Source organism: Nycticebus coucang, chromosome 4 (assembly GCF_027406575.1).
Source record: "Nycticebus coucang isolate mNycCou1 chromosome 4, mNycCou1.pri, whole genome shotgun sequence".
Classification (NCBI taxonomy): Eukaryota; Metazoa; Chordata; class Mammalia; order Primates; family Lorisidae; genus Nycticebus; species Nycticebus coucang.
The window spans coordinates 126,140,668-126,165,347 of NC_069783.1; the positions used below are offsets into that span (position 1 = coordinate 126,140,668).

Consider the following 24,680-nt stretch of genomic DNA (forward strand, 5'->3'; position numbering starts at 1 on the left):
GGCCCAGTGAGGTCCTCACACCCAGATGTGTTCAGACAGACACTCAAGGGACCACCAGGGTGGGGACATCATGCTGGCAGCTCCAGCGTCTTGCGCTCAAAGTGTCTGACATTGTGCGGACTGAAGCAGCAGTGAGTTTCCAAACTGTCCTCTGTCTGCCTGATCTGCTGGGACCCCTGAGGCCAGAGCAGGTTGTCCACATACCTCTCACTACCCCTGAGAACACACACTGAGAAGCAAGCTCTCTGTGCCAAGCCATGTTCTGTTTATTAGACCCAGGAGCATCTGGTGTTTCTGTAACCTCTGACCCCAGGCTTCCTAGAGTTCTGTGCTTTCCTAAGCATCATTTCTTTCCAGGCCAACTGAAGGGGAAAGGACTGAGCGCCTCATCAAAGCCAAACTCCGAAGCATCATGATGAGCCAGGATCTGGAAAATGTGACCTCCAAAGAAGTAAGAGAACGCTTCCCTGCTTAGCAGGCCAGGATCCCAGGGTGTTCATCTGTCTTGGCCTGGCACCTGGTTGTCTTTACGGTCTGCTCCTCAGCTCTCAGAGGCTTCTTTTCTCCTCGTTCTTCAGTGGCAGCAGGGCTTAGAGGAAAAGCATAGATAGACCTTGGAGTCAGATTCTAGTCTGATTCTAGATCTGCCCTTTGCCTGCTTTGAGACATTGGGCCAATTTCCTGACCTCTTGAGCCTCACCTTTAAGACCTTCAGTGGCGATTGCATGAGGTCCGTGGATGGCACCTAGAAGCCTTGATCTGTACCCCGTCCCTGTGTTCTGCCCCACATTGCTGTGTGGTGTGCATGAGAGATAGCAAACTTATTTCTCTCCAGAATTACGATTGACTGGCAAGTGTAAATTCTAGACTGCCTTTTCTTTGCCTTTTAACGTTTTCCCGAATAACTTATTTTCTCTTTTTTGTGGCTTTGTGTTCAAGGAATGCAGTGAATTATACTGATAACTCAAAGTAGATCTAAGAAGAGGTTGAAACTGCCATTTTTGAAAGTCAACAAACTATAAACATTTTATTAATTAATACACTTTTAAAAAATTGTATTATGATACCTTCCCAAGTAAGATGAAACTAATTTGTTACTAATTCTGTGAGGTATTTGACATTTAATTGTAAAAGTAAAAGTGCTTTAAACTCAATAGAAAAGATCTCATGGAAATCAGATGCCATATTTGAAATAATAAACTTTCCCCAGTTGGATTTACTTTTAGGCTGAGTAACCTGCATTCCTGCCACTCACGCCTGTGTGCCACATGTGTCTAAATGTGTTATTCTGAGGGGAAAAATACCTACCTTTTATGGAAACAGCCACCATTCCTGTTGTAGCTTTTAATTCTTTGGAGGTGGACAACTGTTGTCTTTAACAAATCACTTTTCCTAATATTTTCCACTCTGCAGATCCGTAATGAATTAGAGAAGCAGATGAATTGTAACTTGAAAGAATTTAAGGAATTCATAGACAACGAGATGCTACTTATCTTGGGACAGATGGACAAGCCCTCCCTTATCTTCGATCATCTTTATCTCGTAAGGGGCACAGCCATGGCGGGATCTGGTTTGGGGGACATAAATCAGACTTTGATTGGCACTTACAGCAAGTCAGAGAGAAAAAGCAGATGAAAAACTTGACTCCATCCTGACTGACGAGAACTCCCAAAGTTCTTTGGCCCCTTCTGTGGCCTGGTCTGCTCTGAAGCCAGATGTTTGAGACGTGGCTCTCAGCTGAGCTGTGGGGAGTTGTTTGGGAGGTGTTTGGTACAAACAGCTGGCAGTGGTTTCAGACTCTCTAATCCTTTGTCTTCTTCAGTCACTACCACGCAGGCCCTCTCCACTTATCTCCAAATGGTGTATGAGCTCAAAACCCCCAATTACTAAAGGAAGCATCCTACTCCCCAAACCCAGAATTATGCCTGGGCAGCCTGGGACATGAGAAACACCAGGGAAGACAGATCACACAACTGAGCATGTCCAGACGGCTCCTCCCAGGGCCTGCTCCCAAAGCCCACTGGAAGAACCCGCCCTGCTGTTGTAGCTTTGGGTGGATTGCCCTGATTGCCTTCACCTCCATGGCTGGCTCAGACTGTCTTAATGCCATAAATCTCCATAGAAGGCAACTGGCAGGTTTTCAAAGTCAGAGAGACTATAGAGAAAGACACGTTACTAAAATTAGAGAGGCTGCATGGTGGAATGAAAATCAACCCATCAGGGCTCCACTTCCCACTCCTCAGCCTCACTGGCTAAAAGCCACTTTAATGCTGTTTTTTTCCTTCACCCTGTACCTCATGGGATGATCATGAGGATTAGATGACATACAAGCAGGGTTCAGTGGTATAGACCTATAGTCTCAGCTATTCCAGGGAATCACTGAACCAAGGTGTCTGAGGCCATCCTAGGCAACATAGTGTGTGTGCCACAAGTGGGGGAAAGAAGAAAATACGTATTGAAAGTGTCCAGTGTAGTTTCTGGAGGTGCTAATAAATGATGACGGTTGTTAGAAGAGATGCTTCCGGGAATACTGAGGAAGCATACTTGCTGCTAGAGATGCAAACAACTTTGTTTTCTGCCTGTGGGAGATAGAGTTCTCCATCGTGTCTGCATCATGGTAGTATAAGCACAGGATGCCAAAAACATACACACATTTTTTTCTTTCTTTCTTTTTTTTTTTTTGAGACGGGATCTCACTATGTTGCCCAAGCTGGAGTGCAGTGGCTGTTCACAGGCACGATCCCACTCCTGATCAGCACGGGAGCTTTGACCTGTTCTGTTTCTGACCTGCGCCAGTACACCCCTCCTTAGGCAACCTGGTGGTCCCGCGCTCCCGGGAAGTCACCATATTGATGCTGAACTTAGTGCAGACACCCGTTTGGCATAGCGCACTACAGGCCAGAACTCCTGGACTCAAGTGATCCTCCTGTCCCAGCCTCCCGAGTAGCTAGGACTATAGGCATGCGCCACTGCACACGGCAAACACACACACTTAAGAGAGGAAAACTCAGCCAGGCACGGTGGTTCACACCTGTAATCCTAGAAGTCTGTGAGGCCAACGCGGGTGGCTTGCTCGAGTTTATGAATTGAAGACCAGCCTGAGCAAGGATGAGACCCTGTCTCTACTAAAAGTAGAAAAACTAAACAGGTGTCATAGCAGGCACCTGTCATCCCTGCTACTTGGGAGACTGAGGCAAGAGGATCACTTAAGTCCAAGAGTTTGAGGTTGCTGTGAACTATGACTCCAGGGCAACAGAGTGAGACTCAGTCTCAAAAAAAAAAAAAAAAAAAATTTTTTTTTAATTAATTAAAAGGAAGAAAAAACTCCATTGAATGTGTAGTACTCATTTGACTTCTGCGATTGTAAGAGGCACTTAGCGTGACTTGTATTCATCTTTTACTATCGGTATATACTGAGTATTACACATTTAATACAGTCTTCCTTTCTTAAAATGTGTATACATATTCCCTGAGTAGATACAGAGAGATACATATTTTTAAATGTGTTTGTATAAATCTGTATAGATGTCATATTTACACATTGAAACATATATAGAAATATGTAGATTTGAAGACTATATCTGGAAAGCTATCTGGGCAGTACTGGGCACTAATCTTCCTGGGAAGCAGATTGATGTCCCCAGTGAAAAGGGAACAGAAGGCACCTTCATCCTGTCTTTCCCCACTAGGTGGCGATCATGGCCAGAGGATGCTCATAGCCTTCGTGGAGCTTTCGTAATTTTTTTGGTGTGGTTTTGGTGCTTTATGTCACTTTTTCCATGAGAGATACTAAAGGAATTTTTGTTTGAGCCTCTCCCTCAAATATAAAAATTCAGCTAGCACTGCACATTGCCAGCTCAATTGGGGCCCTGCAGCCCCTGGGTCCTGAGACGTTTGCCCTCTGGGAAACCTGAGTGAGGAAGGTTATAGGGAGAGTGAGATGGATTCTTTTGCTCTTTGTGACTGTGTCTTTTGCATTTCCTAAGAGCCTTGTGATTATTTTTTCTTTTCCTTCCCTTCCATGTTCTTTGAATGCTTAGGAATGGTTTGTTATACTATTTTTTTAAGCATCAAATTAAAACATTGTATAATAGAAAGTCTGGAAATATAAATAAATCTGAAGAAAAAGAAAGCATTCCTAATATCACAAATCCAGAGATAGTCAATGTAGACATTTTGGTTTATTTATTTTCCCATCTTCAGTTTTTTTCTTTGGTTTTTAAATATTATATATATAGCGTCTTTAAAAAGAAAAAAAGAAGAAGAGGCCAGGCACGGTGGCTCATGCCTGTAATCCTAGCACTGTAGGAGGCTGGAGCAGGAGGATCACTTGAGGTCAGGAGTTCAAGACCAGCCTGATCAAAAGCTAGACCCTGTATGTCTACCAAAAATAAAAATATTAGCTAAGTATGGTGGCACATATCTGTAGTCCCAGCTACTCAGGAGGCTGAAGCAGGATCACTTGAGCTCAGGAGTTTGAGGTTGCTGTGAGCTAGGCTGACACCACTGCACTCTCGCCTGGGCAACAGAGTTAAATTCTGCTTTACTCATAGATAGATAAATACAAAGAAAATGAGAGGATCATACTGCTTATGTTTATACAGTTTTTTATCTTGCTTTCTTTTAAGATACTGTTTCCTTATATGGTGTTTTCCTGTGTCATTAAATATTCTCCAAAAACATGATTTGTTTTAATGGCTCCTTCATGAGGCTTCATCATCATTTATTTACTAATTTCTACCCATTTGACCTTTGGGTTCTTTCCACTGTTTTATAAATAGCCTTAAATATCCTCAGACCCAAATCTCTGTGTGAATTATTATTTCCTGAGGATAACTTTTTGTAATTGAAATTACTGGGTCAAAGGGTGGGAACTTTTTCAATATCGCCAGAATACTTCCCAGAAAAGGTAGAACAATTCTTTCTTTTATTAGTGGTGTGTGAATGTCCCTTTCCATGGGTGGGAGGTTGTAGGTCAATGCCTCTGATTATGGGATCCCACTGCAGTCTTAGGAAAGGAGTAAGCTGAGGGGAGGGAGCAGGTTTTCCTGGACTTGTTCTTTCCCTAAGGCCAAGGGGTCAGTGAGGGCCCTGACTCTTCCCACTCTCTCCAGCCCCCGTACACAGCTCACCGCGCACACGTTGCCCATATTGTGAGTACTCAAGAACCTTCCTGAATATCAGCCACAGGGTTCTTGTTCTCCGAGGCCAAGGGTCCCTGAAATAAGGCCTTACTACCAGGGCTGGGGCAAACTGCATCCCGTAAGCAGCTCTGAAGCTGACATGTGACACTCATGGGGGTTTGTGTGATCTGTCTCCCAGGGCTCTGAATGGAATGCATCCAATCTGGAAGAACTGCAGGGCTCAGGGTGAGTCTCCTCCCCTTGTCTTTCCCTGTCCTTCCAGGCAGCTTACAAACTTCATGCTGCCATCAAGGGTGAGACCTTGGGGTGCTCACCTGTCATTGCCTGCACCCGGGTCTCTGAAGTGGCTGCTGGGGCCAATTTGCATAGCTAAACAGATGTGCTTCAAAAGAAAACGTCCTGAATAATTCATGGACTTTAGATTTTACTGGAGTCTCCCGTGATTGTGTGTGTCCGGGAGAATGTGTTTAAATCACACTCACACGGTCTAGGACAGAATGGATACTGATGAGGCTCTGAGCTCCCTCCTACCGCCGCCTCGCTGCCCTGCAGAGCTGCCAAGAGTCCCAGTGTGGACATATAGAGATCTCTTGAGGGTTTTGCTGGTCAGCAGCACTGACCCTCCCCCAGACTGCTCCTGGTTCTTTCTGAGGTTCTACTTTTGGACCTAGTGGGATTCTTGAACTAAGTACCCAGTGTTGACCAGAAGCTTATGCCTGTCTTAGTCTGAGAAATGCTTAGCAGCAGGAATAAAAGATGTTTTCAATCTAGAGACCTTTAAGAACAGATGCTGGACTTTGTTTTTTTTTTTAAACAACACAGCCACAAAATCACCATTCTATGGGTCTGACATGATGGCATTCTTGAATTGCTACATTTAAAAATCAAGACTAAACAAATCTTAAAATATATCCTTAGAACTACTACAGGGATCCTCAAACTACGGCCCGCGGGCCACATGCGGTGGTGTAAATTGTATTTGTTTCCATTTTATTTTTTACTTCAAAATAAGATATGTGCAGTGTGCATAGGAATTTGTTCATAGTTTTGTTTTTTTTTTAAACTATAGTCCAGCCCTCCAAAGTCTGAGGGACAGTGAATTGGCCCCTGTTTAAAAAGTTTGAGGATGCCTGGGTTAAGAGGTATTCTTCTTCCAGGAGAAAGTATTCTGAACATGTAGGGTGATACCCTGTATGCTTTCCATCTTGCTGGGAATAAATTAGTGACTTTTGAAGGTATTTTTTTTTTAAGCATGTGTAAGTATTCTCTTAGGAAACCTATTTGAGACATTTTCTGACTCCTGAAATTGTTTTTAGTCTTCTAGAAGTAAAAGTATTGATTAAGTTTAGTGAACCACCTGGGTCAAAAGACCCTGTGAAGTACTTATTTATATCTTGCTGTGTTTTAAAAAGGATTTATAAGGCAATTCTCAAGGATATAAATAACAGATAGATAAATTCTCGGGTGGCGCCTGTGGCTCAAGGAGTAGGACGCCGGCCCCATATGCTGGAGGTGGTGGGTTCAAATCCAGCCCTGGCCAAAAACCTCAAAAACAAACAAACAAAAAAAGAAGATAGATACATTCTGCTTTTTAACTATTTCAAGTGGGAGACTTTTTTTTTTTTTTAAGTATACTCAAAATAGTTATAAATGTTGACACTGTAAGGAGTTTAAAAATGTATTTAAGTGATACATATATTTAATTTCACTTTTTTAGGGTTTTTTAAAATAAAGAAATCTGTTTTTTTTTGGTATAATATATCCCCATCATATAGAGGGCATTTAGGGAATACAAAGAAAATTACTATTAAGGAAAAACAAAAGTCCCACCATAAGTATATTATCCTTCATTAATGCATATTTTTTTCTCTGCCAGTTTTTCATTATTTTGTTATTCTCCAAATTTGTTGTCATTTTTTTTTTTTTCTCACTGCAGGGTTGACTACATTTTAAATGTTACTAGAGAAATAGATAATTTTTTCCCTGGCTTATTTGCATATCATAACATCCGAGTCTATGATGAAGAGACAACAGATCTTCTTGCCCACTGGAATGAAGCATATCATTTTATAAACAAAGCAAAGTAAGTGGGTGGGGAAGCCAGCCAGAGGAAGAAACAGACTGGCAGACGCTGGGTAGGCAAGAACTGATGGCAATTCCAGACACAGACCTTGGCTGACTTAGGGGGGTTTGGAGGTCCAATAGACCTTTGATTTTAGCCACAGGACCCCAAACATCAAAGTAGAAAAGTTGTTAGTCCTTTCCAGGTAGAGACCCTAATAAGCTGACTCTCTCCCACCTGTCCATGAATGTGACATTTGACCCCAGTTGTCATTGGCACTGGTTCTCAGCAAGGATACCCAGTGGACACTCTTAGGAGCTCTGCCCCTGGTCAGTTGCTAAGCTGAAGGAGCCAGGGGAAGGGTGTGGTTGCAGAGCTCCTTTGGGACTACCTCCCTAAAGGACACACCCCGTCTTCTGTTCTCAAGTCAGTGACCCATGGGACAGGGCAGCCTTTCAGAGGCTATGGCCAGCCCACTGTCCCTGGGTCAACCATCGCTGGTCTCACCTGTCTTTTGTTCTTACTTTATTCTCCTCCAGAACTGTGCCTTATTGAAGTCAAGAACAGAAAGACACCTTTGAGAGGCTGTCAAGAGAAACGTCCTCTTCTGCTTTGTGTTTCTCTAGGTCAAAGCTCTGTAAGATGGTAAAGTGGCCTTACCAAATCTTGGTTCTCTCCAGTTCCCAGGAGACAGACTTGTCCATGGAAAAGAATCCATACTCTGTAAAATAATTTAAAGAGGTTTATTCTAAGCCAAATTTGAGAACCATGACCTGGAGCCACGCCCAAGAAGCCTTGAGCTAATGTGCTCTTGCAGTGGTGGGGTTATAGTTTGGTTTTACATAAGAAAACAGGAATTACTGGGAAAATCATAAATCAATATGTGGAAGGTATACATTGGTTTGGCTCAAAAAGGTGGGACATCTCAAAGTGAGGTGGGGGAGGCCCACAGATTATAGGTGAGTTTAAAGATGCTTCAGTTGACAATTGACTGTAAGTGTTAGGCTCTAATAGACCAAGAGTCATCGAAAAGGAATGCTGAGTTAAGATAAGGGTCTGTTAATCAGAGACAAACTCTAGAACACATACACCCAGACCCAAGCGGGTGTATCTTATGTATTGAGAACCTGCAGGTATGTCTTGCATAGCCTTAGGTCTATTAATGAGTCCCAGAGGACATCTCTAAGGAGGGAAGGGGGACTTGATGAGGCACATCTGATCTCCTTTCTCATGGCTCTCAACACAGTTCTAGGGATCCCGTTAGCCAAGAGGAGGGTCCAGTCCATCAGTTGCTAGAGGATGGGGGGACTTTAGTATTTTAGTTCACTGACTTGGGACACTCTGAAGGGAGACTTCAGACCATTACTTAAAAAATAAAAAGAGACACTGAGATTTGGAGAGGAATTGTAATGGGGTCTAGGAAGCTGGAGCCTGCTCCTACCTGGTGGGTCTGCCTTCTGTACAAATAAAGTTTTGCAGGGGTTGCCTTTAGCAGCCCAGAGCTCCATCACATTCTTGAGCAAACGTAATTTAGACAAACACGTTCCCCTTTCCTTGTTGATCTGCCAGATCAGCCCCACCTGGGCCAGTCTTGCCTCCTTACAAATAGCAGGTCAGCTTCATCTTCCTCCCCCGGCTCTATCTCTCTGGCTGTCCTCACTCCTGCTCTCTGGCCCTCCTGTCTGACGAGGATCTTGCTCTTCCCCAGAGCCTTGCAAGGTTTTAGTCTGCTGACCTCATTTTTCTACAATAACTCATTCACCATCTCCATCTGCCATAGCAGTTGAGTAGCTTTTGCAGAAATCCCTTTAGCTGCCTTGTGGCTTCCCAGTAAAAGGGTTTTTTGGTCACCTAGCCTATGCCAGCCATGTGGGGAGATTCTCACTGAAAGCAGTCCCATTTTGGAGCTCTTGCAAATCTTGGCTAGGCAGAGCAGATTTATCTTGAGTTCCCATTGTGTGCTAATTGATTTTACAGTGAAGGTATTTCCTTTAGAGGGTGTGTAGACATGTAAACATTAGGACACTGGAGGATTTAGGCCTTGAGATAACTTCAGGACTTAAAAAAATCAGTTGAATAAGACCTGATAGAATCAAGTTGCTGAAACTTTTTAACTCTTTCTCCCCCTCTGCCATCCCCCACGCCTGCAGGAAGAACCATTCCAAGTGCCTGGTACACTGCAAAATGGGCGTCAGCCGATCTGCCTCCACAGTCATAGCCTATGCAATGAAAGAATTTGGCTGGCCTCTCGAAAAGGCCTATAACTATGTGAAGCAAAAGCGCAGCATCACACGACCCAACGCAGGCTTCATGAGGCAGCTGTCGGAGTATGAAGGCATCTTAGACGCAAGGTGGGTCCCAGCCTGCAGAGGGGGGTTGGCCGGCCAAGCCTTTGCAGGCCTTGTGTCCAGGCCAGCTGGGCCGCCATCAGGATCTGAGCACTTTCCTATTCAGCCTTGGCAGCAGCTTCTGCAGCCAAAATCCCGCCTCTCAGGGGAGCTGATTTGAGAAAAACAACTATTGTCTGGGCTTTGATTAGTCCTTTCCAGGAGGGGTCTGTTTTGATTTTGTTGGCACACACATAAAGCTGATTCTGCTGCTTGAGGGAGCGATGCCTAACTTGTAATCCAGGGCGAGTCCTGTGTGTGCGATAGGGGCCTGTGTCTGTCCCATTTCCTGAGTATCTGCTTCGTGCAGAGCCCTGTGCACAGGCTCTAGGGCTGGACAAGCCCCAAGCACCGCACCAGTTCCACCAGATGAGCTGGGCATTAGAGCAAGCTCATCGGTCTCCCTGAGCCTCAATTTCCTCTTTTGAGTTAAGGATTAATATCCATCTTAATGTGGACATTAATGCCATAGGTGCTGTGAAAATCAGTACAGTGGCTCCTCAACGAAAAATAGAATTACTACATGAGCTAACAAATCTTCAGCATATATCCCCAAAAGAATCGAAAGTAGGGTTTCAAAGAGATATTTGTACACCCGTATTCACATCAGTATTATTTATGATAGCCAAAAGATGGAAGCAACCCAGGTGTCCATTGATGGACAAATAGATAAACAAAATGTGGTCTCCCCATACAATGGTATGTTATTTAGCCTTAAAAAAGGAAGGAGATGCCAACACATGCTCCAACATGGGTGTACCTTGAGGACGTTATGCCGAGTGAGACAAGCCAGTCACCAAAAAGACAAGTCAGTCTTCCAGTTATTTCGAGTTGTCAAAGTTGTAGAGAGAGAAGGTAGCTGGTAGCTGGCAGGGGATGGAGGAAGGAGGGGATGGGGAGTTAATGTTTAATGGGTACAGAGTTTCAGTTTTGCAAGATGAAGACTTCTAGAGATGGATGGTGGTAATAGTTGTACTGACATTGTGAATGTTTTTTTTTTTTTTTGTAGAGACAGAGTCTCACTTTATGGCCCTCAGTAGAGTGCCGTGGCCTCACACAGCTCACAGCAACCTCCAACTCCTGGGCTTAAGCGATTCTCTTGCCTCAGCCTCCCGAGTAGCTGAGACTACAGGTGCCCGCCACAACACCTGGCTATTTTTTGGTTGCAGTTTGGCCGGGGCTGGGTTTGAACCCGCCACCCTCGGTATATGGGGCCGGCGCCTTACTGGCTGAGCCACAGGCGCCGCCCGACATTGTGAATGTTTTTAATCTCACTGAACTGTACGCTTAAAAGTGGTGAAGATGGCAAATTTTATGTGTATTTTACCACAATAAATATATTGACAAAAAAAAAAAAGGAGGATACCTACCCAATAGGGTTTTCTTGAGGTTTGCATGAGCCTTATACAAGTTTACCTTTACAGATACTTTGCCAGACCTGGCTCATAAAGAAATATGGCTTCTTTAAAAATCTCTAACTCTCACCCCAAATAACAAAAGGTCTGCAGAATACAGTTTATACCCCTTTTCCAGAGGTAGGAATGGGTTAACTTGTCACTCCTTCACACAGTCAGTGGACAGCAAGAGGGGGAGGCACAGCTCAAGTACATGAGCCCTCAAGACCCTCAGTGCATGGGGGTCCTGAGGTTGTCCTGCCCCCTTAGAGTGGTGGTGAGATCTTCCAGTGATCCCAGCCAGGCTCCCACTGCAACTCCGGTTGCCCAGATTCTCAGATCAGAAGCCAGGAGCTTAGGACTCACTTTCCCTCATTCCCTTTTTGTTCAGTTAGTATGAGAAGAAGACTTCCCTGAATCATTTTTGATAGTGTTGGAAAAAAGCCACCATTAAAGTCCACCAGCTTCATGGCCAAGTTTAGAAGTGCAGGAGTGCCCTGGCAAAGTCAAATAGGGTCCGGAAACAAATCTGGCCATCTCTATGCTCTTCACTGTCAGCCAGAGAGTGGCCAGATCCCAGGCATGGCCACAGGATGAGGGAGCACTTTGCAGCCCATCCAGGGCTATCCAGGCCAGGTTCAAGCAGGGTGTTGACCTTGAATCACGGCCCAGTGGACCAAGTATACAGAGCAAAAGGCAGTGAAGGACCATGACACTCGCGTGACATTCCCTCTCAAATCCCACTGCTCCTTTGCATTTCCTTCTTTCTTAATCCTCACAAACCCATGGTGTTGGCATTACTTTAAGGTCCATGGGGTGACTTAGTCACTTTACCTCACTGTAAACCTTTCTCTCTCTTTCCCTTTTATTACCTTGTATCCTAAAAAACGTATTATAAAAACAATAGTATCAAAGGCTGGGCTTGGTGGCTCATGCCTGTAATCTTAAAACTCTGGGAGGCTGAGGCGGGTGTATTGCCTGAGCTCACTGGTTCGAGACCAGCCTGAGCAAGAGCGAGACCCTGTCTCTAAAACTAGCCGGGTGTTGTGGTGAGCGCCTGTAGTCCCAGCTACTTGGGAGGCTGAGACAAGAGGATTACTTGAGCCCAAGAGTTTGAAGTTGGCACTCGACCAAGGGCAACAAAGTGAGACGTCAGAAGAAATCATTTAAAAACTGACCTGTAATCCCTCTGACCTAAACAGGTATTTCCGGTTATCGGGGCTCTCCCTGGTGTATTCGAATGCTTCCCGTGTATATAGGGCCACGTCATGGTGTGTAGAGCTTCACATACTCTCCGCTCCGACCCCCGTAGTTTCTCTAGTGTAGACAAGAGAGGATCATTATTCTCGTTTGACAGATGGAGAAACTCAGAGATGGAACATAGTGAAGTGACTGGGTTCACAAACATGAGGTGGCATAAACACAGATATGCAGATGGCAAGTCTAGACGGCCTCTGTATTCCTGTCATATTGTCTCCAGGTGAGGAAAAATCACTTGGGGCTCCTCGCTGGAGGCATGGTGATTTATGACCTTTGTGCTTCTTCTCATCCTTGTGTTTCTTGGGAACAAATGACAGAGGGGCTTTAACTAAGTGAGAGCCTGCCACCAGCCCCAATCTTGGGCTTTCTCTTATTTGCTAACCCCTCTCCCCCCAGGACCTCTGGGCACTCTCCTCCTCTGCTTACTATTCTCTGCCCTTTCTCCCTACAGCAAACAGCGGCATAACAAGCTGTGGCGTCAGCAAACAGAAAACAGCCTCCAGCCACCTGCGGAAGACCCTGCAGGACCCAGCGACTTCCTGCCAGAGACCCTGGATAGCACCCCAGAGACCCAGCCACCCTGCCTGGAGGAATCTGCCCAGCCAATCTTCCCAGGCAGCAGGGTCCCTGGAGGGCCCGCTGTCCCATGCTGTTTCCGGCGACTCTCAGACCCCCTCCTGCCTTCTCTTGATGGTGATATTGCCAGCTCAATCCAGGACCTTGAGAAGGATGCACTTTTGGAGGAAGCAGCCGAGCCTGGGGAGGTACACAAGCCAGCCAGATGTCCCCAGGAAGGTCCCGGGCTCTGTGAGAAGTATGCCAAGAAGAAACTAGAAGTCGGGAGCCCCACACCCCCGAGTGGCTCCTTGCCTCAGGCAGAGGAGATGGACAGGGAAGACAGCCCAGAAGCAGGGAGGTGGGAGCAGCTTCCACCTCAGCTTACCTGGGAAAATCTAAATAACAACAACAGCAAGCGGAACTGTCCAGATGACTTTGAGGTAAGCGTGGACTGGACTGGGGCCAGCGTGTGGGGCTCAGTCCTGCCACTCTCCTCCACTGAGCCTGCGGTTCTCATCTCCGGGGAGCCCTAGGCTTTTATCAAAGGGTGACTTTGCGGGCTCACTGTAGCATGTAACGTAGACACTGCCATGGGGTCTGCACTCTAGAATAGCACAAATCACAGTGTGCCCCTCCACCCCTTGCACCTTATTTGTATCTTGGGCAGGGCTTCCAACTCAATTTCTGTTTCTTCTTTTTTTTTTTTTATTTTAATTTTATGTGTTTTGACTTTTTTATTAATTTAATTTTATTTTTTGAGACAGAGTCTGTCCTGTTGCCCTGGGTAGAGTGCTGTGGTATTGTGGTATCACAGCTCACAGCAACCTCAAACTCCTGGGCTCAAGCAATACTCCTGCCTCAGCCTCCTGAGTAGCTGGGACCACAGATGCCTGCCACAATGCCCAGCTAGTTTTTCTATTTTTAGTAGTGATGGGGTCTCACTCTTGCTCAGGCTAGTCTCAAACTTCTGAGCTCAGTCTCAACATCTGCCTCAGCCTCCCAGAGTGCTAGGATTACAAGTGAGCCAGCATACCTGGCTTTTATTTCTTCTTTTTTATGTAAAATATAAAACAGAGTAGCTTACCACCCAGCCTCAACCTCTATCAACACATGGCTATTCTTTTTTTCTTTTTCTTTCTTTTCTTTTCTTTCTTTCTTTTTTTGAGACGGAGCCTCAAGCTATTGCCCTAGGTAGAGTGCTGTGGCATCATAGCTCACAGCAACCTCCAACTCCTGGGCTTGAGTGATTCTCTTGCCTCAGCCTCCCGAGTAGCTAGGACTACAGATGCCCAGCACGATGCCTGGCTATTTTTTGGTTGTAGTTGTCATTGTTTGGCAGGTCTGGGCCGAATTCGAACCCGCCAACTCTGGTGTATGTGGCTAGTGCCTTAGCAGTTTGAGCTACAGGCTCCGAGCCAACACATGGCTATTCTTATTTAATCTCACCCCATCCACTTCCCCATACCCTGGGTTGTTTTGAAAATAATCTCAGATTTATCATTTTATTCCTGAAGGCTCCAGTGTGTACCATACTCGCAGTACCATTGCCACCTAAAAAAAACTAATGACAAACCCTCAGTATTATCAAGTATCTTATCTTCTAGCTCAGTTCTAATGCAGACCTCCTTGAGTCTCTTGAAGCTATCATAACCAGTGGATTACCTGTAACAAAGTTTGAGCTTCCACATGCTGCTTACAGAGAATAGTTCATTCTAGCCAAATTTTTCCCTCTTCCATTGGTGGGAAATGACTCAATAGGGAGAGCTAGCTTAGTGGTGGGGTATGCTGTGCAGCTTCGTCTCAGCTCCCACCCTTGCTGGGTGCCAGCTCACCATGGCCTGGGGCAGGGAGCTTCATTTCTGCTGGCCCCACCCACCCATCCCACAGGACAGCTTTATTCTCAATGGGAGCATTTGGGATACAGACAGATACATTCCAGTATAAAGCTGGTTTGTCACTAATATAATGTAACACAAACAGAACTGGAAAGCCACATCTACTGATGTCTAGATCATAAAATGTATTGCATGCCAAATGCTAATCACTCATGACTTTCTTGCTTCCCTACTTACTGCTCTCAAAGAGCAAATATCTGTAAAGACAAATGAGAAAAATTTGGACACCTTGGGAGGGCTTTAAGCAGGGAGTGATGAGGCCCCTCTGGATGTGGTCTAAAGATAGGCTGATGGGAGAGGAGGGATCTGGGGGGCCTGAGAACAGCGGCTCAAAGGGTAGGGAGGGGCATATGGAGACAGTATGCTGAGAAGCCACAGCCGAAGTCAGTTCCTTGGGGTAGCCTTCTCTCCCTCCCTAGAGGCTCTGAGCTCACCCCTGTCTCCCCCAGCATTTGTCAGAGTTTTCTGGTCTTTTCCCACCAGTGCACAGCAAGCTTCCCGAGGGTAGTGGCTGTGTCTTGTCCGTACCCCTCACATCTGATGCAAGTCCTGGCATGAGGCAGGTGCTCCATATATATGTGCTGTGTGGATGATTCTCCCTCACCCTTTTGCTCTGAAAGGTACTTTCAGATCCCCTTCTGTGGTAGATTTCAATCCAGGTTGTAGAGGGAAAACCGTAGAAATGCTTTGGTTAGAGCTTCCCCCAAATTTCTTTCTTTTTTTTTTTTTTGTAGAGACAGAGTCTCACTGTACCACCCTTGGGTAGAGTGCCGTGGCGTCACACGGCTCACAGCAATCTCTAACTCTTGGGCTTACGCGATTCTCCTGCCTCCTTCCCGAGCAGCTGGGACTATAGACGCCCGCCACAATGTCCAGCTATTTTTTTTGTTGTTGCAGTTTGTCCGGGGCTGGGTTTGAACCCGCCATCCTCGGCATATGGGGCCGGCGCCCTACTCACGAGCCACAGGCGCAAAATTCAGGCCTTGGGTCAGGCACAGTGGCTCATGCCTATAATCCCAGCACTTTGGGAGGCCAAAGCAAGAGGCCAAGCCTAAAGCCAAGAGTCTGAGATCAGCTTGAGCAACATAATGAGACCCATCTCTAAAAATACTAAAAAATTAGCCAGACACAATGGTCTGCACCTATAGTCCCAACTACTCAGGGGGCTGCGACAGGAGGATCACTTGAGTGCAGAACTTGAGGCTGCAGTGAGCTAAGACTGAGCCACAGCACTCCAGCCTGGGCAACAGAACGAGACCCTGTCCCTTAAAAAAAAAATTCAGGCCTTCATAAGATGTGGTTGGTAAGGACTGAGGTCCTAACTAAGGGTTCCTAACTAAGAGAAGGTCCCATAGAGGATACTACCTCCGGGAGTAATGCCTCAATGTCCTTCAGGCTCCCCTAGTGTGAGACCCTGCAAGACTTTCTGCCTTGGGGGACTTAAATCTGCTACTCAGGTTGGTGTTAATCCCTGACAATCGAGCAGGAGGATGTCACCTAGGCTCCACTTGCAGGGAGAAAGTGCCAGAAACCCACATCAGCCCTTTGCCTGGGAGGCTTTGTTTTAGCCCAGATCAGGACAGTCATGTGCCCTGCCTCCCCTTTAGTGTTCTTGCCGATCTCAGCCTGGAGTTGCTGCTTTGTGCCTGTCAGTTGACCACTGAGGAGGTCAGGGGATGTGTTGAATTTACTTAGAGCCCTGGTGACCAGAAGGTGGGGAGTTCTCCTTATGAGACAGTGTGAATGTGTTTTCCATTGGTCTGTCAAGCCCTCCCCAGCCTGCTGCTCTCATCTGGGCCCAGGGGTACCTGTGTGTGGGTCTTTGTCAGAATCTTTCCAAAAACCAATTTCGGGCTCGGCGCCCATAGCTCAGTGGTTAGGGCAATGGCCACATATACCCAAGCTGGTGGGTTCGAACCCAGCCCGGGCCTGCCAAACAACTATGACAACTGCAACAAAAAAGTAGCCGGACGTTGTGGCAGGTGCCTGTAGTCCCAGATACTTGGGAGGCTGAGGCAAGAGAATCACTTAAGCCCCAGTGTTTGAGGTTGCTGTGAGCTATGATGCTACAGTACTCTACTGAGGGCGACATAGTGCGACTCTGTCTCAAAAAAACAAAACAAACAAACCATTTTCACCCTTTGCCAGCACTCTTGTGAAGACAACAGCTAGATGAAGGTTCTGGAGCCACAAGGTGGCTGTGTGCTGGACAGGAGGGGCTCTGTTGTCAGGCTGCATACTTCCCAAATGCAAATCTTTCTGAGAGGAAGAGCCCCGCCACCATGGTTCACATACGCTGCAATTCTCACAGTGCTGTGAGCCGGGGGTTGCCACCCTGTTTTCCAGATGAGACCAAGGCCTGGAAGATTGTCACCCTGTGCAGGTGGCAGGGACAGGGTTGAGAAGGAGGTCCATGGGGGCCCTGCCCCAAACATGTGGAAGTGTGGCCCAAGGTCTGCCCAGGGTCTTGGGCATGTGGCTTCCGGGCAGTTCTTGTGTGATATCTCTAGCTCCTTCTCTCAACTGCATTATTCAGGGTCAGGTGGGTCCTGGGAAGACTCTACTCTTGCACTAAATGAAGTGAGAGCTACCCCTGCCCCACCTCGTACCCGCCTACAGTCCTGGTCTCTGGTGCGTCACGGCGCTCTCACCGTGTGCTTGTCCCCTTGCAGCACGATGCTATATTTGGGATCCTTAACAAAGTGAAGCCCTCCTACAAATCCTGTGCTGATTGCATGTACCCTCCAGCCAGCGGAGTCCCCGAGGCCTTTGGGGAGCAATGTGAGGACCCCAGTGCTCCTGCCATCTGCACCCAGCCTGCCTTCCTGCCCCATGTCACGTCTTCCCCTGTGGCCCACACAGGCAGCCGGCCCCGGTTTCTGGAGAAGCCAGCATCTGGCCCCACCGAAACCCCCCAACTCCTACCACCAGCAGGCTCCAGGAGGCCAGGCACCAGTGGTTCCGGGGCTACCCCAGGGCTACCAGCTAGTTTATTGGAACCTTCTAGAGATACCCTGAAAGTCCTGCCAACATCCCTCCTTTTGAAGAATTCTCACTGTGATCAGAACCTTTCCAGCAAGGAAGTGGTGAAGGAAGAGCCATCACCCAGGAAAGATCTGAAGCCTGCTAAGGACCTAAGACTTCTGTTCAGTAACGAGATTGAGAAACCCACAACCAACAGCTACTTGATGCAGCACCAAGAATCTATCATCCAGCTGCAGAAGGCAGGCCTGGTCCGTAAGCACACCAAAGAGCTAGAGAGGTTAAAGGGCACACCTGCAGACCCGGCCACTCCCTGCAAGGACTGCACCACTGGCAGGCTGGAGGCCAGCGTCCCCGAGGAGACCCAGGATCCTGCCGCCCTCCAGGAACCAAGTCCCCTGTCATTCCCCAGCCCAGGTGGGAGCGATGAGAAATCAGAGGCTACCCCCCTACCCTTGGAAGGAACCTCACTGAAGAGCCCCCCTCCCTTCCTCTGCCGCCTGGATCATACCAGTAATTTCTCAAAAGACTTTCTGAAGACCATCTGCTACACCCCCACCTCCTCTTCCATGAGCTCCAACCTGACTCGGAGCTCCAGCAGCGACAGCATCCACAGCGTCCGTGGGAAGCCTGGGCTAGTGAAGCAGCGCACCCAGGAGATCGAGACCCGGCTGCGGCTGGCAGGCCTCACTGTCTCGTCCCCACTGAAGCGCTCACACTCACTTGCCAAGCTCGGGAGTCTCAACTTCTCAACGGAAGACCTATCCAGTGAGGCCGACCCGTCTACCATCACTGACTCCCAAGATCCCAGAATGAGCGAGTCTTCCTTCCTGCGTGAGCCCCAGGTCACCCCAAGGAACCTGCCTGCAGTCTCCAAACTATCAGGGAAATCTGCCTCAGGAAACTTGAAGAGCCCCACCTGGAAGAGCAAGAGCTGACCCGCTTCTGCTTCACTGCGACATGTATTTTCATGATTCCTCCCGTCATTGTTCCACTATGGATTTGGGTCAGCCCATCCATCTTGATTTCCTGTAAACAACTGAAGTCATCCTAACTTTCCCCCATCTTTGCACAAAGAGGAGGAGAAGAAACAAAAATAACTTCACATGCGGCACAAGAAGAAAGGGGGACTGTCAGCTGAGTGGCCTGGGAGAGCCAGAAACCACCAGCCAGCAGACACAAGACTCTCTGCTCCCAAGTCCTGTGTCTTCAAGAAAAATCATGTTTTGAAAAGAATGTGCCCAGATACACACCCACGTCCAAACTTCTCCATTCGCAGCCTGCAGAAGAAGAGTTGTGGTGATGCCATCGCCACAACAGACGTTCTAGCTCGTTCTGGCCCTCTTGGGAAACTCGGATGACAACATAAATCCTACCTCTGTTCTTGCTGTGCTTTTTATTTTTAAAATACAAGATCAACCAAGGGAATAATGCTGTGTTAGAAAGGGTTTTTCCCAGGCAAAAAAAAAAAAAAGAATTTTCTCTCGTTCTGGTTTTTTGTTTTGTTTTGTTTTGTTTTCTTTTGGTTGGGACCCCAGATGTGTCAAGACTCTTAACTGCCCCAGGCAGGGCTTGGTAAAGTCATCAGACAAAACACCCCACACTGTGATTGAGCTTACTCTGTGCTGAGTGGCAGCAAAAGCTCTCTCTAATCTTGGTTCTTTTGTTACAGCTGAGTGATGTGTTTGACCAGCACAGGGAGGGCAGGTGGGGAAAATGTGTGTGGCAGTCTCAGTTGTTGCTAATGCTGAAGTTCAAAGCGTTCCTAGTGGAAGGGAAGGACCCACCCAGTGTTGCCGATCCCCACCTGCTGCTGAACTAGACTTGGTTACCTTTATTTAGGTTTTGAAAGTGCTCAAATGTTCAGCAGGAGCAGTGGTTCTGAGATAGGGTTCATCCTGCTGGAAGCCTGGACACTGAGGTTCATTAGGCCCATCTCTTTATGTTTGGGGAGAGAAGGAGATTTCAGCAGGGATAAACTTTATCATTCCTTGTCCAGCAGCAGCTAGAGAGGATTGAGGCTGTGAAACAGCTTCACAGATGTTTACAGTTTTGCCCCTCGCTACAGTGAGAATACTGCTTCCTGTTTCTCTACAACTCCCCCTGCAGCCAGGACAAGGATCTGTAAGCCCCGCCTTGCCTCTGTGGGTGGCCCCTTTCAGGACCAGGTGAGCTCATCCTCAGCCTCTAGGCGTTGGCTGAGGACTACTCAACTGGTGTCCATCAGCAAGGCAGAAAGTTAAAACATTTTGAAGAGAGAGCAGCACTTCAGTAGACAGGCAGGAAGGTTGAATTCAGGGAATTAGTAAACGATGATGTATGGCCCCATAAGCTAAGAACATTTTTTGCGTTTTTATGCAGTTATAAAAAAAGAAAGAAAGAATATGTGACAGACACTACAGGGCCCACAAAGCCTAAGATATTTGTGTCAGGTCCTTTGTAGAGAAAGTTTGCTGATCCCTGGTTTTATTTGACAACATGGGGCTGCCCTTGGCCCTGCAGAAAAACAGGGCAGATTTGAACATGTGTTCTGCCTGACCCTTCCCTCCTCTGGACTCCAGGCCTTCCAGCCCACACCAATTTGCCTCTCTCATGCAAGATGGAGTAGTTTATGTATGTGACTCTGGTTAGGGGCAGTGTTGGCTGGAGCTTTTCACAATGCCATCTTGCCTTCAGCTGGATCTGCCATATTCTAAAAGTGGGTAAGTTGCCATGTTGCATTGGTCACAACTAGGTGCCCAGAAGCAGGCCTTTCTGGAAAGCACCCAGACAGGGTCTTGAGGAACTTGGCAAGTTCATATTTCAACCAGAAAACTCTTGCAAAAACGCTTTCTTCTGGAACTTTTTCTCCCTTGTGTAATGATTCTTCTTTTTTAAAAAATTGTACTTTATAGGAATTTGTTTTTCCACTGATGTCAATTGAAAGCACCTTAAAAGATGGTTATGCACTTATTCCTAAGACCCCTATGGATCCCCCACCCCCACCCCCCAGCCAACAAGAGCATGGTCTCAAATACCAAATTCAGTATGTTTTGCCAAATTAAATGTTAAGGGATAGATCGGTATTTGTGTCAAAATAATCCCTTAAATTTGGTGATGACAGGCTTATGTTGGTCTGTTAACCATGTCTGTGTATGAGGGTAATATATTTTTGAAAACTTTTAATTTTGAAAGCCATAATTTTTCTTATCCAATTAAAGAGGGTGAGAGGGAGGATTACAAATACAAGTGGGTCTTTGGCTTTTGGCAAACCTATCTATTCATTTTCGGGAGCACAGCTTATATATCAACATCTTAAGAGACCAAGGCATTTGTCCCCATCATCAGAGCAAAATGAAGCCTTCCTGAATTGATGGTTACTACACTGGCCTGGAGAAAAGGTTAAAGATTTTTCTTGGAGCCCCCAAAAAGCTGCACACAAACACATGGCTAATTACTATTTAAATATATACAAACAAGACAAGAGCAGAAATACCAGACTTGGGGGTCACCTTGGCAAAGATGAATTCATACTGGTTTTGGAAAAGTTTGCCCCATCAGATATATCTCATAGCTCGGCCAATGCTTTGTGTGTAATCTTAGCTGGTAGAGAAAACTCCAAACATAAGTGGCACAAGAAAGAGGCAGGCAGAGGTTTGTGCTATGCAAGTCTTTGAGTGTTCATGTGCGTAACTGTCATTTTCATCGAATGTCTTTGTTGGTTTCTGAATTAGCTCTATACCCTGTGTATTCCACTGACTTTCACCTTTCACCTCACCTTAATTCATGTGGCATGCCAAAAATTAGATTGAACTTTGCTACTATCTTTCCCCTTGCGATGATAAAGGAAGGTGTTTTCTTTGAGTTTTGTCAAGCGTAAGAGGGCCGGTGGTGACATAGAGGAAGAATCAGGCGGCCCTCTGATCATAATTTGATCATGCCGATTGCCATGGCTTTGCCTTGTAGCTGCTTCAGGGTCTTCCAGCAGTGTCCTAGGTGCATAAACTTTATAAAAACATGGTTTCTTTCTCTCTGCATCCCATGTCTGCCTCCTTGCTGTCATGCAGGGACCCCTGCCAACCTCTGGATTGGAAGCCCTTCTCTGTGGCACCCTGTTGCTCAAGCATGCAGATTATTTGCCAGGTGCACATGAACAGCCACACTGTCCAAGTCCCATTCTACTCCCTTCTGCTAAAGAGGATCACAATCTGTTCTTTTCCCCTTTTCTCCTGGATAAGGCCAGAGAATGGAGCTGAGCTTGAGTAGAATAAACCTTCAGGACAACCTTGTTCTTCTGTACTTGTGCCTCAGGGCCAGCCCATCCTGGAAAATTGGTGAGTCCTGCTCTCCCCTCCGTGGACCATGTCTCCCTCATGGGAACAAATGCTGCATCATTTAGTCAAGACAGCATATTAAGGAACCTTGCCTGAGGCATCCAAGGAGGGAATTGCTTTCTGTTGTCTGGAATTCTCAGTGCCGGAATACATTTCATACAACCCTGCCTGGTGGCTGGCCAGCAGGATTCCCCCAAACATACCACCCAGGGTGATCACCCACTTCACCTCTGGCAAGAGAGCGAGTAGATAGAAACCTGGTGACATCTGGACAGCAAGGCGCAGGTTCAGTTGTGCTGGTTCCACCGCCCAGGCTCCTGCTGGTGTCACAGGCCAAATAAAGGCCCTTGATTTTACCCCTGTTCCCAGCTACTTGTTTTGTCACTGCCTGCTCTGTAATTGAGTACCTATGTGTATGAGTTCACTCCGCCTATATACATTTGAATATATAGAACTCGAGTCACGTTACCCTGTTCACTTTCTCTTTCATCCACACGCATGCCACCTGTCACCCAGCTGCAAAGTGAGTCCCCGTGACCAATCTGGAGAGGCTGCCTTGTTCTTGTTTTGCTTAAGTGCTGCGGCCCTAGGCTTCCATCACTCTCTCTGGACAGGTGTCTTGATAACCAGAACACCAGTCAGTCCTCTGCTGTCTTTTCTGTCAGCCTTGCTGTATGAGAAGATAACTGCTTCCTCCCTCTTTTCCTACACTGTAATTATTGTTTTACAATTGAGTGCCTTAATAATAGTTTACAAATACTATGTATTTATGTGAAACGGTTAAACTCTCTCATCTTTTGTGATTGGATACTTTGTCTTGTGGGTTGTGATTGGCGTTAGGAAGTTAGCCTGTGTCCATGTATGTCTGTGTTTATTCTGCAGTGCAGTTTTTACATGGTGTGTTCACAGCTGTTCCAAGGAGCCTTGCTAGAAACAGCACTGATAAGTGGTATAGCTCTCTTAGAATTTGTCTAGTAGGTTTTCTGGTCCTCACCAGAAGACTCCCATGCAAAAAAAGAAAGGAAGAGAAGAACAGCACTAGTAGTTCCTGCATGCAAGGCAGAGATTGGCGCTGTATCCTGTGGGGACCAGCAAACGTGATTTAGTTTGTTAGCCGGCTGACCGGGTGACCTTTGAACCAGAGCCCAGCGTCTCATCCATTTCCCCAGTTACAAAATTGTTCTCTTGTTTAATAGAGATTTTATTACCACCTAGGCTACCCCATTTTTCTTTTCCATTAGTGTCCTGAGCTCTTTTGCAACAAAAAGTAGGTACAGACTAAACCTCCTCCCTCTTCCCAAAATCAGGAGCTCCATGAAATGAACTGTTCTTTGTTTTGTTTTTTTTTTGGAAGCTGCAGGTGAGTTTCCATGTGTTGCATTACAATATCGATGATTTTTTTTATTATATTGTTTTTTTATATTATATATTTAAAAGGCAGTGTCTTTTGTACTGTGAATTTGCAGTAGAAGATGCATAATGCACTTTTTTTTAACTTGTGTTGGTGTGTATTGTATATAGTGTGTGTGCTTCTTGTGATGAAAATAAACTTTTTCTTTATAAATGCCTGATGATTGTGACTTTGTACAAAAGGAAACTGCCCCTTTAACCCTTGCCAAAACAGTGTAATACTACATCATCATCATGTCCAGTCTCTAGTGAGTGCCTAGTGTATACTCAGCACTATCCTGGGAAACCTGGACAGGTTAGACCGAAGAAAGAAATACTAGCTTCCCCCAGGACTAGTCTATTTTTCTTCCTGATTTTGTCAGTAAACAAGAGCAGGCCCACTTGTGGGCGGTCCTTTGTGTACTAAAAGAATGCAAAAGAATGTTACCCACCAGAATGGGGATTGGACTTTGGGTGGGTTCTCTCCTGTAACAATTAAGAAACATAAAGCCGGGCAGCACCTGTGGCTCAGCCGGTAAGGCGCAGGCCCCATATACCGAGGGTGGAGGGTTCAAACCCGGCCCCGGCCAAACTGCAACCAAAAAATAGCCGGGCTTTGTGGCGGGCGCCTGTAGTCCCAGCTACTCGGGAGGCTGAGGCAAGAAAATCGCTTAAGCCCAGGAGTTGGAGGTTGCTGTGAGCAGTGTGAGGCCACGGCACCCTACCGAGGGCCATAAAGTGAGACTCTGTCTCTACAAAAAAAAAAAAGAAACATAAAGCCAAAGGTATGTTCTAGAGCAGCAGTCCCCAACCTTTGTGGCACAAGAGACTGTACTCAGGATAGAGAATTTTTCCACGGATTGGGAGGGAGAGTGGGACAGGATGCAGAGCTCAGGCATTAATGTGAGCAATGGGAAATAGCTGTAAATGCAGATGAAGCTTCACTCCCTCACCTACAGCTCACTTCCTGCTGTTGTGGCCCACTTCTTAAAAGGCCATGGACCAGAAGCTTTTTGGTACCAGGAACCAGTTTCATGAAAAACAATTTTTCTCCATAGATGGAGGATGGTGGGGATGGCATTAGGCAGAGCTCAGGTAGTGATGCTGTGCAGCCTGGTTCCTAACAGGATTAGTACTAGTCCATGGCCCTGGTGTTGGGGACCACAGCTCTAGAGAACATCCAAGCTTCTCCTGCAATACCAGATGGCAGAGGACTGTGGAGACTAATTACTGCCGATCACCAAGGTGTGATCCCAGGAAGTCTCAGCCACTGAACACATCATGGGTTTACCTCGT

At 46.5% G+C, this 24,680-nt stretch overlaps 1 protein-coding gene, 1 long non-coding RNA gene and 1 other non-coding gene across 11 annotated transcripts in view; 2 read left to right on the forward strand and 1 right to left on the reverse strand.

Moving 5' to 3' along the window:
• Positions 1-23,549, forward strand: part of SSH1 (slingshot protein phosphatase 1) — a 75,094-nt gene extending 51,545 nt beyond the window's left edge. For 5 of the 8 annotated variants that reach the window (XM_053588985.1, XM_053588987.1, XM_053588984.1 and 2 more), the window contains 7 exons: positions 358-451; positions 1,414-1,542; positions 5,323-5,369; positions 7,081-7,227; positions 9,357-9,557; positions 12,699-13,245; positions 17,373-23,549. In XM_053588985.1, coding sequence (XP_053444960.1) covers positions 358-451; positions 1,414-1,542; positions 5,323-5,369; positions 7,081-7,227; positions 9,357-9,557; positions 12,699-13,245; positions 17,373-18,620 — 2,413 coding nt within the window. In that variant the 3' untranslated portion in view covers positions 18,621-23,549. Of the gene's footprint in view, positions 1-357; positions 452-1,413; positions 1,543-5,322; positions 5,370-7,080; positions 7,228-9,356; positions 9,558-12,698; positions 13,246-16,848 lie in introns of all 8 variants that reach the window. The other 3 variants (XM_053588990.1, XM_053588989.1, XM_053588991.1) reach the window with 3 other exon arrangements.
• LOC128584115 (uncharacterized) overlaps positions 1,618-24,680 on the reverse strand; it is a 42,435-nt gene continuing 19,372 nt past the window's right edge. For both annotated transcript variants that reach the window (XR_008379633.1, XR_008379632.1), the window contains exons 2-4: positions 12,166-12,304; positions 7,867-7,927; positions 1,618-1,742 (exon numbers count right to left, since the gene is read on the reverse strand). This is a non-coding gene — a long non-coding RNA (uncharacterized LOC128584115). The remainder of the gene's footprint in view (positions 1,743-7,866; positions 7,928-12,165; positions 12,305-24,680) is intronic.
• On the forward strand, positions 22,940-23,001 carry LOC128585198 (U7 small nuclear RNA). Its single transcript, XR_008379928.1, has one exon. It is a non-coding gene; the product is annotated as a U7 small nuclear RNA (small nuclear RNA).